The sequence below is a fragment of the Gallus gallus genome, chromosome Z (genome assembly GCF_016699485.2).
Source record: "Gallus gallus isolate bGalGal1 chromosome Z, bGalGal1.mat.broiler.GRCg7b, whole genome shotgun sequence".
Classification (NCBI taxonomy): domain Eukaryota; kingdom Metazoa; phylum Chordata; class Aves; order Galliformes; family Phasianidae; genus Gallus; species Gallus gallus.
Genome location: NC_052572.1, coordinates 34,972,384 through 34,989,444, shown reverse-complemented (window position 1 = coordinate 34,989,444; position 17,061 = coordinate 34,972,384). Strand labels below are relative to the sequence as shown.

The 17,061-nt window shown below is 51.5% G+C and overlaps 1 protein-coding gene across 2 annotated transcripts; it reads left to right on the top strand.

The window, feature by feature from the left end:
- Nucleotides 1-6,081: 6,081 nt before the first annotated feature.
- LOC101750973 (SUN domain-containing protein 3-like) lies at nt 6,082-12,289 on the top strand. 2 transcript variants are annotated; one of them, XM_040656036.2, is made up of 11 exons: nt 6,082-6,883; nt 7,225-7,306; nt 7,974-8,041; nt 8,562-8,620; nt 8,750-8,790; nt 9,046-9,133; nt 9,683-9,767; nt 10,226-10,323; nt 10,912-11,073; nt 11,292-11,381; nt 12,092-12,289. In XM_040656036.2, exons 1-11 carry the CDS (start codon nt 6,760-6,762, stop codon nt 12,209-12,211), a joined length of 1,017 nt encoding a protein of 338 aa, XP_040511970.1. In that variant the 5' UTR covers nt 6,082-6,759; the 3' UTR covers nt 12,212-12,289. The 2 variants fall into 2 exon arrangements, with proteins under 2 accessions (XP_040511970.1, XP_040511969.1); XM_040656035.2 differs by lacking the exon at nt 12,092-12,289 and having other exon boundaries at nt 11,292-12,081.
- The last annotated feature ends 4,772 nt before the right edge of the window (nt 12,290-17,061 follow it).

The window sequence follows — 17,061 nt, the reverse complement described above, 5'->3', positions numbered from 1 at the left end:
CTGTAGGCTTGCTGGTCTGTGCAAGCAGAATGCTGTCTGGAGGTTCTCTTCCTTCCCAGCCAAAGTGGAGCAAAGGTAGTCTTGCGAAGCTGTCTTTTTGGTTGGGGATAATTAGTAGGTGTGCTGCACGACTTAGACATATCCATAGGCTGAAACTGGAAGACTTTGTTTTGGGGGGATATACTATTCTGTTAGCATTTAGGCAAAGAAATCACTATCGCCTGAATGCTGTTGCCTGTTTTGAGAGGACCAAATCCTGTTCTAAAGTTGGAGTTAACTGTTGGTATTTTCATACTCGAACAGGAAAACCTTTTCTTCCCCTTTTATTAATGCTGCCAATTTGGGCTGTTCTACGAAAGCATGATCTAGGAGATAAACTTGATGCAACCGAACTTAAAAGGATTTAAAAACAAACTAAAAAACTAAAACTTAAAAAAACTAAACTTAAAAGGATTTAAAAACAGTAAGTGCCTTTAGCAAGAAGCATTTCTAGTTGTTTGTTTGGACATGCAACATGTGTAAACATACGTGTGTAAAGCCATAACACACTAAACAGGGGGATGGACTCTTTCACCTAAGTTTTGTATCAGATTCATGACAACAGTTTACCTTGCATGTTGTTTTTCAGGGTTCATATATGCAGATGGGGTATTTCAAAAGCACTGAGTGTGCATAACTGACCGTGCAGCTGGCCAGGTGGGTTGGAAAAGACCAGCTTGTGCTCAAACAGAAAAAGTGCTGTAGAAATTCAGTCACGTATTGAAATTGCCACAGCCACAAATAATAAACAACAGACTCTAGACAAATGTTGCACTTCCCTTTTTTTTTTTTTCTTCTTCTGAGCAGCGTTAAGCTGCTGGAGCCTGACTCCGTGATTGTGCTTACAGCAGTATGTTGTTCCAGGCCTCCTCTCCTGCTCTTCAGTAAACTGGAAAGCTTCACTGTTGGTGTTATGTTAGCAGTGTTTTGAAGCCTCGTAATTTTGTATTGAAATTTGCTCTCCTTTAAAAGAAAACCAACACAGAACTACGGATTGCCTGTAGGACAGTTACATTTAGAGTATTGCCTTCTGCATTTTCTTGCTGTGAGAAACACGCTCGAGATCAAAAATTTCCAATCAGGCAAAGATGTCTGTGAAGAGCAGTTTATTCCTTATTGCAGTAATGAGCACACGCCCCCTACTGCCAAGGGAGAAATTGTGCAACTAGACAGTGAAATCCATGCCGTTACACACCCTGGGTCCGACGCAGGTAAAAGCCTCTCCTGGCACTCACTGGTTGAGCGTCTCAGGCTCTCGATGTTTTGATGCTGTTGCTACACTACACTTCCATACAACATCTGTTACCAACTCATTGTCTTTGGGTATGTTCTGTACTTCTTACGGCATGGCAGCAGGAGGACAGTATTTTCAGCAGTCTGCACACTCATTGTGTCCTGTACCAGACTCTCCCCTACCCTATGTAATTACCTTACCTAGTGCCTGTGCCAATTGTACCTAGGTCAGAACTCCCCAGTCTCAACTTTACCGTGTCTGGGAGCTTTCTCTGTGAAAGGCAAAGTATCCTATGCTGTATCCTATCCTACATACAGAAACACTGGAAATGTCCACTGCAAAAGCACAATCTACCTCTCACAGTTCCCCCTCTTTCTCTTTTTACCCTTTTGTGTTTTTGCACCAGACTGTGAAACGCTTCTAATATTAGAAAACCAGCTTACTAGCCCAACTTGACGATTGATAGTAATAATTTATCAAAACTAATGATCTTGCTATTCTCCATACAATTTCTTCACCCTTGTATGATTCATCCCAGTATGAACAAGTAGTACGTCTTGAATCAGAGTGTAATCAGCATTAGAGGTTCCAAGCTACTAAGGGATGTGGGGAAGATGGGGAAGTTAGCCATAGTAAGGAAAGAAATTCCCGCACACGGTTTACAGATCAGGTATAGTCGCCACCAGGGAATCCGGTGATGTCTTGCTGGTCCGTGGGGAGGCAGCACGTTGGTCAGCGACGTCTCGTTGACTTACATGGCTGTGTTTTGGCAGATGGGGTACCCGTTCTTCCTCAGAACTCTTTGGGCCTGCCTACCCCAGTTGTCAGGGTCATCATGTCCTGTCCATCATGGTGATGGTAGCTGTCGGGGTACCCACATTTTTGCGCATCGGGAGGAACAGCGTGTCTGTCCTCTTACCGCTGTGCTGGTGGTAGTCAACCACTAACTTCAAAAACTTGTTGGGCAGGTCATGCCTCAGATGGGTGCCGTTGAACAGGCTTTGAGCCAAGCACTGTCCAGCTTCTCATGTCTCAGATGGCTGCCTCTGAACAAGCTTTGAGTCAGGCACTGTGCCCGCTTCTCACACCACCTGGCGGTGCAAGACTTGTTATCACTGTCCCATGGTGGTTCCAAGGAAAAAAAAAAAAGCATTAAGGGGAAGGAGGGGAGAAGGGAATGATACATGTTAAAATGACACAAAAGCAAAGGAGCAAAATGTGAGTGCCGCCAACTGCTCTTAACTGAACTCGCCTTAGCCGTGGATCACGAGGAGTCTAGGAAAAGTTATCTAATACCTAGGGCAACTTTCAGACTCCTTGGGTAATACGAGGTGGGCCAGTCGCCTCAGCATCTGCCAGACTTCCACATACAGTGTGATTACAAGCAATAAACACATCAGTGTTAGGATTAATAAGATCACAACTGGGTGAAGCACAGAATTAAAAGCTCCTCTTGCTGTTGGTGGCCATCTAAGGAGCGTTTGCCAGCAATGCTGTTCTCCATCCTTCTGCACCCTTTCCAGGACATGGTGTATCTCTTCTGTATCATCTGTTAACAGAATCGTATCTGCTAACAGAATCAAAGTGTTCTTTTGTGCATTATCTTGGATGCATTCTAGCAGTTGGTACAGATTGTCATGTTGCAATAATTTCTTTACCGAAGCAAGATTCATTCCGACTGGGCCAGGTGGCAAATCTTGGATTAATGTGTAATTGGACCGCAACAACTGATAGGACGTAACTGGAACTGAATAATTAGAGTCACATCCCATAGTATTAGTAAAGTTGCAAGCACCGATGATTGAATGATAGCTTGTATCTACAGTGATATCAGCCATGAGTATAAAATTACACACACACATCCTTCTCCACTATAAGGGAGCACTATTTCACGGGTCTCGTTGGGATACCTCTCAAAATGGCAAGTATTTTGCTCAGTGTCAAGACAAGTGTATTGAGTCTTGATGGCATTACTCTCACAGATAAATAAATCCTCGTTGTTCCCATGCAGCACATGAACGAACATCAACACTTTGCCATTTGTTTCCATTTTGTTGGGCTTGTACTCTGTGTTCTAACAGGCAGGGTATAACTTCAGTGTGATTCAGTCCCAGCACAATGACTGGGTACGCGGTATGTACCGCAGCATTGCGTACCGTTAGGACAAAAGCTGTAGCAAAGTTATGAACAGGATCATACGTAACATTAACTAGATGCCAGCAAAACTGAAATTCTCTTTCAAATTTATTTGCATTGTCCCACATCACCTTTCAAATTTCCGTGGGTAAAGCGTTTCCTTTACCTTCTACGAGTACGAGCTAGGAAGACATTATTTGAGTTATGTCAAGTGCATCTACAATTAACCCGTGGTCTTTTAGGTTAATTCTTTCCCACTGAGATAATACATCAGAAAAGAACTGCTGACTAGAAAAGTGCTGCAGCTTTCTTTGTGAAAGGCAACTTCTCCTATGCTACCTACAGAAATAGTGGACATTTCCGCTGCCAAAACACAATCTACTTCTCATATTGCCAAGGCGAGGCTACTCCTCAGATGAGAAAACATGGGCTGCTCACCAGAGTTTTCTTTCATTAAGCCTCTTTACTCAGCTAGAGAGAATCTGTTGTCATCAAAACATTTTTTTTTTTTTGTTCCAGCTGTATGTGTTTAGGTGTGGGTTCATCTAAACTTCTACACCGTAACTCTGTCTTTGCAATGGTTACACACTGCACACATCGGATTTTAGCTTATAGGTTCTTTGCATATAAGGAAGCTGAAGCAAGAGTCATGGTCATCAGTTCGTCAGGGTGGTTTTTGCTCCACCTTGCCTCGTTCTGTTCACGGGCAGTTATGACTCGGTGAATAATGAAGATGCAGAGCTGCTGGAGTGGGTCCAGAGGCCGGGAGGGTGATGGGAGGGCAGGAGCACCTGTCCTAGGAAGAGCGGCTGAGGGAGCTGGGCTTGTTCATGGATTGAATGGATTGGAACATTCATAGGTAAAGGCATAGAATAGAGTAGAACAGATTAATAGAATAGCGTGATAGATTCTATGACTGAAGTGGGGCTTTCCCATGGCTGTTTGGAAAGAGAGGGACGGGAAGGTCTCTCTCCCAGCTAGAGGAGCCTGGGGATGACGGTAACCGTTAGTGAGAGAGGGGAAAGTTGGGGTAGCTGCGGGGTGCTGAGCGCGCGTGGAGGCCAGGGCTGTGATGAGCTCCCAAGCAAATGAGAAGGGACCCTGCTTGCAGCCACGTGCTCTCTGACCCAGTCCCCCATGTGTTTCACCCTTGTCTGGGAGGAGACATTGGGACTGTGGTAATCGTTTCTCACAGGTCAGTGACGATTGCTGAAAGACAAGAAATTCCCTCAAAGGACATCTGTAGGCCGCATGCACGCATCTTCCTGCTCCCAGCAGTGACTGGTGCTCCAATGGGAAGTCCTTCCCTTGCAGGCACTGTTGTCACAGACTGCCCCAGACCTGATGAGCTTCTGGTAAGAGCCCCCATCTGACCAACAGCTCTCTCGGTGGGATAGTGGCAGATGAGCTCCTGCCATTTTGCGCTGCTTTGCACAGTCCCCGGGCCTCGTACCTTCCCCTCTCTGCCTTTTGCTAAATGTGGAGGTGATGGGATGTACTCCTAAGCTTGCAAAGAGAGGGAGACTCAAAGGAGTGCCTGTGTGTCTGCTCATCTGTGAGCTGAGTGCTCGTCAGGGGCTGGGCAGCTCTCTGGCTTGTGTGTCTGCAGAAAGTTGCCCTCTCTGGTGAGTGAACAAGCCCAGGAGATGCAATTCCTGAGGAAGGAGGTGACTTTTGCCTGTCTGTGGAGACTGGCGCTGTGACAAAGGTGATCCTGCACTTTGGGGAAGAGGCTGGGATGAGCAGAGCCTTGGCCAGGGCACGGTTGTGTGGGCTGCCTGTGGGACTTCCCTGCTGACCCCAGCCGCTCAAGTCTTGTCAAGGATTGCTGGTCGAGGTGTGGCAAATGTGTTCACCTTGTGAGAAATGCTTGTATTCAATAGTTCGGGCTTAGGTGAAATTTGCTATGAATGACAATTTCTTTCCCGCTTTTACAGAAGCGGGCACTCTTGACTAGGGTGCACCAGGTCAGAGTGACACAACAGTTTATGTTTACTACTTCCCAGTGCACATTTTCTCCCATGCCCTCACTGGCCAAGGACTCCCAGGTTCACAGCCTGTGCGAGGCTCCTCATTCCCTCAGCCAGTGTCCCGTACCTGTTCACTGCTTGGTTAGCCCCTCCCCGTTCTCCTCCTCTCCTTCTTTAGCTTTCACCTGTTATGGCATGCTGGGATAACCTCTCCCAGTTAGCCTTCCCCTCTGTCTGGCATTCAAACTACAGAACTGGTTGGTACCAGTACATCTGAACGATGTTCCTCAAATTTCTCACAGTATACAGTTGGAATACTCAGGAGTCCCAAGTCGGGCCGAGATTTAATACTAAAAGGAAAAAAGGCTTTCTGCAGTATCTCACTGGAGTACCATGGTACTGTCCTCCCCATATACAGAGTCCAAGCTGATCCCTTTCTGCAACACAGGTATAACCCATGACAGCACACCAGGGAGATATCTGATGATAGTGAATCTGGCACACGAACTTTGGGCTACAATTGGCTGAGCCCACCAGGGCTGTCGAGGGCGGACGTACCATGAAACCTGCGGGGTGTCCCACCTCCCAGCCCTGCTAGGCCCGATTGTGAGGTCAGAGCCTTGAGCTGACGCTGTGCAGGCCCAGGCCTTTGTGAGGTCAGGAGTGGGTGCCACAGTGTGCCCCGCTGAGCTGCCACCTGGCACTGTTGGCCTTGGCTGCCAACGCGTGTGGAAGGAGCTCGCGGTGGTGTCCTGGTGGCTGTGTGCTCGGGACAGGCGCGCTTCTCCTGCGGATTGGGTTTGGGCTTGTTGCTCAGTGGCCTTCCTCCGCGCAGACATTCCTGCTGCGGAAGGAGACACTGACAAGGGGAAAGCTTGATTCCTCCACAGCATGAGGAGGAGAAAGTCTCCCCAGAGATCAAAAGGGGCACAGAGGCCCCCTGGAAGGGTGAGGGTGAGAGGAGCTGGCAGGAACTTGGAGGAGGCAGAAATGGAGAGCAGCCAGCTCCCAGGAAACAGGTAGGAGGGAGGTTTGTTCCTCCCAGGGACACAAGCTGTTGGGCAGCAGAGATGGAGCAAATGTGGGGCTGGGGACAACACAGAGGGACATCCATGACGGTCGTGGGTAAAGAGGCACCGAGCTCAGAAACACTCTGGAGGAGAGGCTAAGCTGATAGCCCACTGGGCTGTAGCTGTAGCCAAGTCCGTATCCCATGGGAACACGGGGTGAAAATGAAGCTGGCATGCTGCTCATATCCTTTTCATGCTGCTTGTATCCTTTCCATGCTGCCCATTGTCGCCATGCTAAGGCTGCTCCCTGGGAGGCTTCCCAAGATGTCTGTTCTGGCTGGGGCCTCCAAGCTGGTCAGTCCTGCTGACCATGGCTCCCGTGGTGTGGAGACGGTGCACAGCAGGGCTTTTCATTTTCCTCCACAGCTGCACCTCCTCTCTGGTGGCCCAGGCAGGGCCAGCCAGCTGCACATGCACTGCTGCGAATGCGGAGGGTAAGTCCCGGGCTGCTTTGCTCCCCCAGGTTTCTGGGAAACGTTTTGGCCAGCAAGGGGCACGGCAGTACAACAGGAGCCGGGGCACCAAGCCTAAGGCTGACCTCCTTCCCTGAACGTGCCCTCAGTGGTGTGCCTGCGAGGTGATCTTTGCCAGCCCTCGGTGTCCCGCTCGCAGGATGCACCCAGCTGCCCCTTCTCCAGGACACAACCGCAGCCCTGCCCCTGCCTCAGCTGTGATCCGGATCGGCTCCCAGCCCTCCTTAGAGGGTCTGACACAATGCTGACTGGTATCCCTTGAGAACGTGCTCACGCTTTTCTTCCTCCCCTTTCTTTGCCAGAGCCAAACATCTTAAGTCTTCTGAGAGAGTCACTGGTTGTGGTTTCCCTCAAGAAACTCTATGGCACAAACATCACCTATATGTGAGTTCAGTACCTGTGCAATGTGGTATTGGGGGTTTCCGTGGGTGGGGGTGGGCAGGCCAGGCTGGCAGTGCTACCCAGCAGGAGAAAGAACTTGGCTCCCACCAGCAGCAGCTCTGCGCTTTCAGAGCTATGGCAGCGGCTCAGGAGGGACTGGGAGCAAGGACTCAGTCCACACACCTGACACGGCTCAAAACGTCTCATCCAAGCCTCTGGCTGGGATGTGAGGATGTAAGGCAGCAGGAGTTGAAGGAGCCCAGGAGTAGATGGCTGCAGCCTGCCTGTGGAGGACACCTCAAAGCAGGAGGTGTTTCTTCATCTCCAGTATAAGGCGATTTGACTCCTCTGCAAAACAGAAGTCACGCCCCCAGCACAGAGTCCCTGTGAGCCACCGCTTTTGCTTGCTGGGTCTGTTTTCTTCCCTGGGTTACTTCAGCACCCTTTGTGAAGGTGATCTTGGAACTGGGTTTTGGCATGTTTTGCCCGTGGTGCTGAAGGCAGCTGAGGGAAGCCCCACTCCTGCTGGGGGCTGCTCTGTTGGTTGTTCTTTGCCAGCAGCATCTGGCAGCATCATTGCTGCTTTGCATCTTGTAAGAGAAGATATCCCCGAGAAAGGGTCTGCCTCAAATCCTGAGCGCTGCCAACACCCCGACTCCTTCTTTTTCAGGAAAGAGACTACCGTAAAGAAGTCTGTGCTCTGCATGCTCCTTTTTCTGATCTTCCTATCTGCTCTCAGTGAGTATTTGCCTGCTGCCAAACACTAGATGGGACCTCCAGCATGTGGGCAGGTGCTGGAGCACCCGTGGGGCCCTTCACACCTCCCGCTTCAGCTGCTCGGGGAGCTCCAGAGACGCTGATCACACACAGATCCCAGCTGGCCTGAGGGCCAACTCAGAGCCGTTTCACAGCTTTCCCCTTGGACGCTCTGTGCGGGAGCTCCCACAGCACCGTCGCCTTTGTCCTCTATGCCAGGCCGTGTAAGAGCAGTGCTCTGCCCAGCCAAGCCTATGAGGGGAGGCTGCCTGTCCTGCCAAGCTCGCTGTCAGACAGGGAGAGGCAGTGGAAGCAAAAAGCCTTTGTGCTTTATAGTCAGGGTTGGAGAAGAGGTTCTGTTCTTGCAGCCATGTGCTCTCTGCCCCAGTCCCCCACATCCTCAGGAAACATCTTGCACTCCGGTTCGAGGCGAGACAGTAGGACTATGGCAGCCCTTAGAAACCATAGTGCAATAACTTTCTGTCTGTGTTGCAAATGACAGTTGGTGCCTACGGTGGAACCACATTGGCAAGAGTACTGTGGACAGAGGATCTCTTGCAGGTCAGTGACAACTGCTGAGGGACAGACAATTCCCACAGAAGACGTCTGTAGGTGGCAGTTGGGCAAATGCACGCGTCCTCCTGCTGCCAGCAGTGACTGATGCTCCAATGGCAAGCCTTTCCCTTTCAGATGCTGTCGCTGCAGACTGCTCCACGCCCGATGAACTCCGGGTAAGGGCCCCTGGGCCTGCTGCTCTCTTGGTGGGACAGTGGCAGACGAGCTCTTGCCATTTGCGCTGCCTTGCACAATCCCCAGGGCGTGTGCCTTTCCCTCTCTGCCTTTTATTAAACAGAGGTGATGGGAAGCGCTCCTAAGCTTGGAAAGAAAAGCATGAAGGAGTGGCTGTGTGTCTGCTCATCTGCTAAGTCCGAATGCGCTTCAGGGGCTGGGCAGCTCTCTGACATCTGCTCCGTGTGTGTTTGCAGGAACTCGCTGACTGAAGAAACCCAGGGGATTGAAAACCAGAGGAATGGGGTGTCTTACCTGGCTGAAGAGCGTGGCATTGCAATGAAGGTGATCCTGCACTTTGGGGAAGAGGCTGGGATGAGCAGAGCCTTGCGCAGGGCGCTTCTGTGGGGCTCCCTGTGGGATTTCCCTGCTGACCCCAGCCACTCATCTCACGCCAGGCCTTGCTGGTTGAGCTCCCCTTCTGCAAAGGCTTTCTCTTGGTCACATTTAGCCAGGCCATGCTGCTGGAAAGCTGCCCGCATTCTTGTCCTGGTAATCTAGGACCTCTGGCAGCTCTGGTGTCTTCCCAGAGAGTGGAGACACCTGGGTGCCCTTCCAGAGATATCCCACCCTGCCACAGCTCATCTGAAGAGTGTGGAAGGAGACAACAAGCCAGTGGTGCCCAGGCCCATACTCTGGCAGGGGACACAAAAACCGTCCAGCCTTCAACTTTTCCTGATGAAAAGAGGCTGAGTGCCTCTGCAGATGAGGCCTGTGTTTTGCTTTCTGACACGCTTCCTGACAAAGCTCCTTGGCTCTGACACGGAACGCAGTGGTCCAACGTAGCAGCCCAGTGATGTGCTCATCTCCTGTGCTGCTTTCTGTCTTCCCCAGGATGCCCAGGACTTGAGAGAGGCAGTGTGTGTGATACCTAAGGAAAAGTGCTTCACAAAGTATGACCGGGCTCTGAAAAGTGCAGGTATGGACCCAGACAGGCATGCCTTGTTAGGCTGGGCTTAAGCTCAGTGCTGCCAAAAGGAGGCTGTGCTGCGGCCTCGTCTCTCTGAGGAAGAGCCGGATGAGACTAAATCACTGGCCCAAGGACACAGCTGTGGCTCCCTTGGGCTCAGCGGCTCAGCCCCATCATGCCCTCGCTCCCTGCAGTGGTGCCCCTGGCCGGAGTTACTGCACTGTGCTGAGGTTTCTCAGGGACTGAAAGCAGGTCCAGGTTGTCTTTAGCTCTCCCCATGCAGCATGGCCTTGTCTTGAGTCTGCTGCCCCTCACACAGGGCCTTGCTGCCTGCCACTGTCCGCAGACCTCATCTCTGTGCACCTGAGAGAGGGATGCTGTCAGCAGGCAGCCTTAGAAATAGCTTGAGCCAATTAGGTGCTGGGAGACTGGGCCCTTGGCAATCATCTGCTCTCTTCTCAATTCAGGTGTCTCCATAGACCTGCAGAGATCATCCAGGTCTGCATGGCACTGCAAGGTGGCTTGGTTCCTGTGCACTCAAAACGTGGTGGAGACCTTTGAGCAGGTAGGGTAGCAGAGATCCTCAGTGCTGCTTTTGTTCCCCCGTGTCCAGCTGGGGGCCCCTAAGGCCCCTCTGCGGTACTGCTCAAGCCCATGGTAGCTGCTCAGGTGCCTGCCTCCTGAGGGCTCCCTCAGGGCTTGGCTTACTAGAAACCCTCTGAAGGCAGGCTGACCTGGGTGAGCCGTGCTGCTAAATCCTGCATCCCACTCTCCGTGGTCAGGGCTGGCTGAGGGAGGAATCTCTCCTCGGCCACCCAGTTTGTCTTTGTCAGCTCTGATCGTTGTTCTTTGGGTTGGGCGGGGGTGGAGGCAGGGGAAGATGCAGAACTACCGGGCAAAACAGGAGCTTTCTTCATAGCCCTGACTGCGGTGTGGGGTATCCCACGTTTCATAACGGATATCTTCCTCCTCATGGGAATTCGGAGAGTTCTCCTTCCCATGCCAGCAAGACAGCTGGGCGTGTCTGTCTGCTTCCCTACCTGCTGTCTGCAGCACCTAAGCAGCAAGCATGCTCATTGCTGCCTTTGTTTTTGGCTGCACGGGCAGCAGCGTGGGCCTCATGACTCCCTTGCTTCCTGCTCTCTGCTTTCAGCTGGACATGTCTCCAGGCTACTGCTGGCGTTTGAAAGCATCTCAGAGCCAGGTGGTCTTCAACTTGCCCACAAAAGTCCAGCCGACTGCAGTCACTGTGCAGCACTCAGTGGAAACAAACCTGTGGCACGTCAGCAGCGCTCCCCGTGATTTTGCTGTCTTTGTAAGTGTCTGCTGGTACATGGGGCTGGGATGTGGCTGTAGGGAAACGCCTCTGCTAGGGGACATACTGGAGAAGAGGACCAGTACGTCCTTGGAGCAATGCTCAAGGGGAGACTCAGCCCCACCACATTCTCCACCAGAGCTGCAGGAGCTGCTGGAGCTCCGGCGGCCCAGGTTTGGCACAAGTGTTGACCTGCTACCCTGTGCTTTATCTCGTAGGGCCTGGATGAGGAAGGAGAGAAGGAAGCTTTGCTTGGGAAATTCACCTATGATGTCAGGAAAGAGGTGACCCAGACCTTCCAACTGCAGGTACAGTCATTGCGTATGGGCAGGAGACCATTCCAGAAACACTGCTTTGGCAGCAAGTCAGTGGCAGGAGGAGTGTTGGGGAGTCCCTGCCAGGGCAGGGGTCCAGCGCGGGCTCAGAGAGACACGCTGAGGTTCAGAGGGCCGAGAGCACGCGACATGGCAGGGTAGCTGGGAGGATGAAGCAGGGAGAGCGCCACGTTGGACCAAGCACTGTGCACAGAGTTCCCAGCAATGCCCACCTCTTTTGGCAGAGCCTTGCAGTCCCACGTGTGTTGGGAGAAGGCCTGAAATGCAAGTGTCAGGTGGTAAGAGCCAAGAGACAGTGCCACGGGCACGCCCTGTTCCCAGTGGCTGGTCGGTTGGCATCTGTGGGCCTGGGCAGACGGAGGAGCTGCTGTCGGTGCGGGCACTCCTAGACAGCCCCCATGCAGGTGTGCTCCCCAGCCATATGGCTGTCCCCTGGGACCACATGGCATCAGGCTTCCACCGCTGCTCCTCCTGCTCCCACAGGCCAGACGTTGGCTCTGCTGGGGCACAGGGGGCCTTAGTGGGGCCGCCTGGGAGAAGGGAAGCAGAGAAAAGCCTCCTCCTCGGCCAAGGAGGGAGCTGGCCCCGCAACAGGCAGCGTGCTGACGAGGAGATGCATGGAGGCAGCTGCGGTTGCTTCCAGGCCAGGAGTTAAGTCTCTTGTTGTCCTCTTTGTTTTGCAGACCGAGACCCCCAGAGCTTTTTGGCATATAAAGCTCAGTCGTACTCAACAACTGGGGAAATGCAGGACACACCTGTATTTATCGGGTGCAGGTTCATGGGAAGAGAGCGGGAACAAATGACATCGGCCAAGGACATGTGTAGACGCTGCAGAAAGGCGTTTCTTTTAAAAATAAAACACAAAATTATTCCACATCAGAGATGTGTGTTTGTCGTGGTGTGGAAGGTGTTCTTTCACAGGCTTCCTCTGAGCAGCCCATTTCTCATTGTCCAGCAGAAACGGGACATTCCTCACTTTGCCTCTGCCCCATGGATGTGAGTGAACCAAACAGAAGGAGATGATGGAGCCCTAGCCCTCCTTCATTGTCTGGAGGGATGCGAGGGACATCCATGAGGGCTGGCAGGTATTGCAGCAGCCACGGGGCTTAGAAACCCACCGTGGCTGAGGAAGCGGCTCAGGTGGTGTGTGTTCCCAAAACCAGCCCCCCTGGTGCTGCTGCTGTCGCTGACTCCAAATCCCATGGGAACCTCCCAGAGGTGGGAGGGTGTTCCTCTCCCACTTCTGCCACTCAGTGAGCTCTGGAGACGCTGTCTGCACACAGATCCTACCTGGCCCCAGAGCCAACAGAGCTGCTTCAGAGCTCTCCCTTTGGACGCTCTGCACAGGAACTCCCACAGACCCATAGCGTCCATCCTCTATACCAGTCAGCATAAGAGCATCAACGCAAGCGTCCTCAGCTCTCCTAGGCCATGCCTTCCACCTTCTGACCGGATCGGATTCTATTTTAATTGCCCAACAGCCAAGGACATGGAGCTCTTGGAGCGGGTCCAGAGGAGGGCCACTAAGGTGATCAGAGGGCTGGAGCACCTCTCCTGTGAGGAAAGGTGAGGGAACCGGGCTCGTTCAGCTTAGAGAGGGCTCTGGGGAGACCTCATTGTGGCCTTCCAGTACTTGAAGGGAGCATATAAACAGCAAGGGGAACGGCTGTTTACGAGGATGGACAGCGAGAGGACAAGGGGGAATGGTTTTAAACCAAGACAGGGGAGGTTCAGGTTAGATATTAGGAGGAAGTTTTTCACACCGAGGGTGGTGACGCACTGGAACAGGTTGCCCAGGGAGGTTGTGGATGCCCCAAGCCTGGAAGCCTTCAAGGCCAGGCTGGATGTGGCTCTGGGCAGCCTGGTCTAGTGGTTGGTGACCCTGCCCGTAGCAGGGGGGTTGAAACTAGATGATCACTGTGGTCCTTTCAACCCAGGCCATTCTGTGATTCTGTGAAGCTGCCCCTCTACTGTGTGCTGGTGAGGCCTCACCTGGAGTACCCTGTTCAGACGTGTGGTCCTCAGTGCAGGAGAAATGTGGACCTGCTGGAGCGCGTCCAGAGGAGGGTCACAGAAACGATCCAAGGGATGGAACACCTCTGCTACGAGGCTGACATGGAACACCTCTGCTACGAGGACAGGCTGAGAGAGCTGGGGCTGTTCAGCCTGCACAAGAGAAGGTTGCAAAGTGACCTGTTCGTAACTTAATGCCAGGACGGAAATTCTACCAAGATCCTCAGAGGGACCCGGTATTCACGGTAGCAGAGGGTGATGGGTGGTGGCCTGGTCCACAAGTGCACGAGAAAAGACAGAAAACTCTTAGTACACCCACGGTCATATTACAGATATACACCCCAAATGGAAGGAAAGCAGAATGAACTCTTAATTGTCCTGTAACATCTGCCATTTTGTGAGAAACGCTCATGGTCAATACTCCAGGCTCAGGCAATTCGCCACGGATCACATTTTATTTCACGCTTTTGCAGACGCAGGAAACCGTTGGAGTAGAGAGGTGCGCCGGACTGGAGAGACACAACAGTTCACGTTTCCTGCTTCACGAGGTGAGTTCCCCCACTCCCCACGGCTTGCCCCCCCCCCCACCCCCCAGGACCTCTGCAGAGTCATAACATCTCACTGCCATGCAAAAACAACGTTTCTTTCCCAACAATTTACGGTTGGAGTCCTCAGGACCTGCCTCAAACCGTGAGCGCTGCCAACACCCCGACGCCTTCTTTTTCAGGAAAGAGATGACCAAAAGGAAGTCTGGGCTCTACATGCTGCTTTTTCTGATCTTTCTATCTGCTCTCAGTGCGTATTTGCCTGCTGCCAGCAGTACAAACACTAGATGGGACCTCCAGCGTGCGGGCAGGTGCCGGAGCACCCGCGGGGCCCTTCGCACCTGCCACTTCTGCCGCTTGGGGAGCTCCGGAGACGCTGTTCACACGCAGATCCCAGCTGGCCTGAGAGCCGACTCAGAGCCGTTTCCCAGCTTTCCCCGTGGACGCTCTGTGTGGGAGCCCCCACAGCTCCGTCGCCTTTGTCCTCTATTCAGAGTAGTGCTCTGCCCAGCCAGGCCTATGAGGGGAGGCTGCCTGTCCTGCCAAGCTCGCTGTCAGGCGGGGGAGACGCAGTGGGAGCAAAAAGCCTTTGTGCTTTATAGTCAGAGTAGGAGACGGCCTGTGTATGGGAACGTTAGGATAGCTTCAGGGTCTCCTTTTCTGTCTTCTTTAACCACATAGGCAGAGTATTTGCCTCCTTAGAGAAATGAGCGCTGTTACCTTTTTGGAGGAATGGCAACGGCTGCCCCGCAAGGGGGCGCTGGGGCAGCATAGAAAATGGCTGACGTGTAACGGTCCCCTCTCCCCCCCCCCCCAACCCCCCCCAGGGCCCGTCTTTGTAACTGCAGGGTGTGACGCGGCTGCTCCTGGCCCCGCTCCCCCGCGTCGTTGCCGCTGCCGCCAGAAGGCCTAATGGCGCCCGGTAGATAGCTCTTGGCTGACGGGGAAAGCCCTTGCCCTGCTGAGGCCGTTCCTTGCTTCAGGGCAGAACGCGGCCGCACGGGGCTGTGCGTTTCAGAGAAAGATCCGTTGTTGGTGGTAAAACAGGCTAGAAGTGGCTTCACTGGCTCTTTGTGGCTCTCTGTGCTGTGTGTGACCATAAAGTCAAGAAGGTATTATTATTTTCAGGGTCTCAGAATGGAAGTAAACATTGTCTTTCTTTCCCCCTGTCTGACTGTTAGCTGCTGACCTCCTACCGCATCCTCACATGGAGGATCGTGGCAGCTGTGGCAGCGATGGAGAGGAGGAGGAGGAGGAGTGCCATCAGCAGCTATCAGACCACTCTAAGAAAGGTTATTACGGACAGCCATCCAGACACAGAGACACAGAACTGTAGGCTTGCTGGTCTGTGCAAGCAGAATGCTGTCTGGAGGTTCTCTTCCTTCCCAGCCAAAGTGGAGCAAAGGTAGTCTTGCGAAGCTGTCTTTTTGGTTGGGGATAATTAGTAGGTGTGCTGCACGACTTAGACATATCCATAGGCTGAAACTGGAAGACTTTGTTTTGGGGGGATATACTATTCTGTTAGCATTTAGGCAAAGAAATCACTATCGCCTGAATGCTGTTGCCTGTTTTGAGAGGACCAAATCCTGTTCTAAAGTTGGAGTTAACTGTTGGTATTTTCATACTCGAACAGGAAAACCTTTTCTTCCCCTTTTATTAATGCTGCCAATTTGGGCTGTTCTACGAAAGCATGATCTAGGAGATAAACTTGATGCAACCGAACTTAAAAGGATTTAAAAACAAACTAAAAAACTAAAACTTAAAAAAACTAAACTTAAAAGGATTTAAAAACAGTAAGTGCCTTTAGCAAGAAGCATTTCTAGTTGTTTGTTTGGACATGCAACATGTGTAAACATACGTGTGTAAAGCCATAACACACTAAACAGGGGGATGGACTCTTTCACCTAAGTTTTGTATCAGATTCATGACAACAGTTTACCTTGCATGTTGTTTTTCAGGGTTCATATATGCAGATGGGGTATTTCAAAAGCACTGAGTGTGCATAACTGACCGTGCAGCTGGCCAGGTGGGTTGGAAAAGACCAGCTTGTGCTCAAACAGAAAAAGTGCTGTAGAAATTCAGTCACGTATCGAAATTGCCACAGCCACAAATAATAAACAACAGACTCTAGACAAATGTTGCACTTCCCTTTTTTTTTTTTTTTCTTCTTCTGAGCAGCGTTAAGCTGCTGGAGCCTGACTCCGTGATTGTGCTTACAGCAGTATGTTGTTCCAGGCCTCCTCTCCTGCTCTTCAGTAAACTGGAAAGCTTCACTGTTGGTGTTATGTTAGCAGTGTTTTGAAGCCTCGTAATTTTGTATTGAAGTTTGCTCTCCTTTAAAAGAAAACCAACACAGAACTACGGATTGCCTGTAGGACAGTTACATTTAGAGTATTGCCTTCTGCATTTTCTTGCTGTGAGAAACACGCTCGAGATCAAAAATTTCCAATCAGGCAAAGATGTCTGTGAAGAGCAGTTTATTCCTTATTGCAGTAATGAGCACACGCCCCCTACTGCCAAGGGAGAAATTGTGCAACTAGACAGTGAAATCCATGCCGTTACACACCCTGGGTCCGACGCAGGTAAAAGCTCTCCTGGCACTCACTGGTTGAGCGTCTCAGGCTCTCGATGTTTTGATGCTGTTGCTACACTACACTTCCATACAACATCTGTTACCAACTCATTGTCTTTGGGTATGTTCTGTACTTCTTACGGCATGGCAGCAGGAGGACAGTATTTTCAGCAGTCTGCACACTCATTGTGTCCTGTACCAGACTCTCCCCTACCCTATGTAATTACCTTACCTAGTGCCTGTGCCAATTGTACCTAGGTCAGAACTCCCCAGTCTCAACTTTACCGTGTCTGGGAGCTTTCTCTGTGAAAGGCAAAGTATCCTATGCTGTATCCTATCCTACATACAGAAACACTGGAAATGTCCACTGCAAAAGCACAATCTACCTCTCACAGTTCCCCCTCTTTCTCTTTTTACCCTTTTGTGTTTTTGCACCAGACTGTGAAACGCTTCTAATATTAGAAAACCAGCTTACTAGCCCAACTTGACGATTGATAGTAATAATTTATCAAAACTAATGATC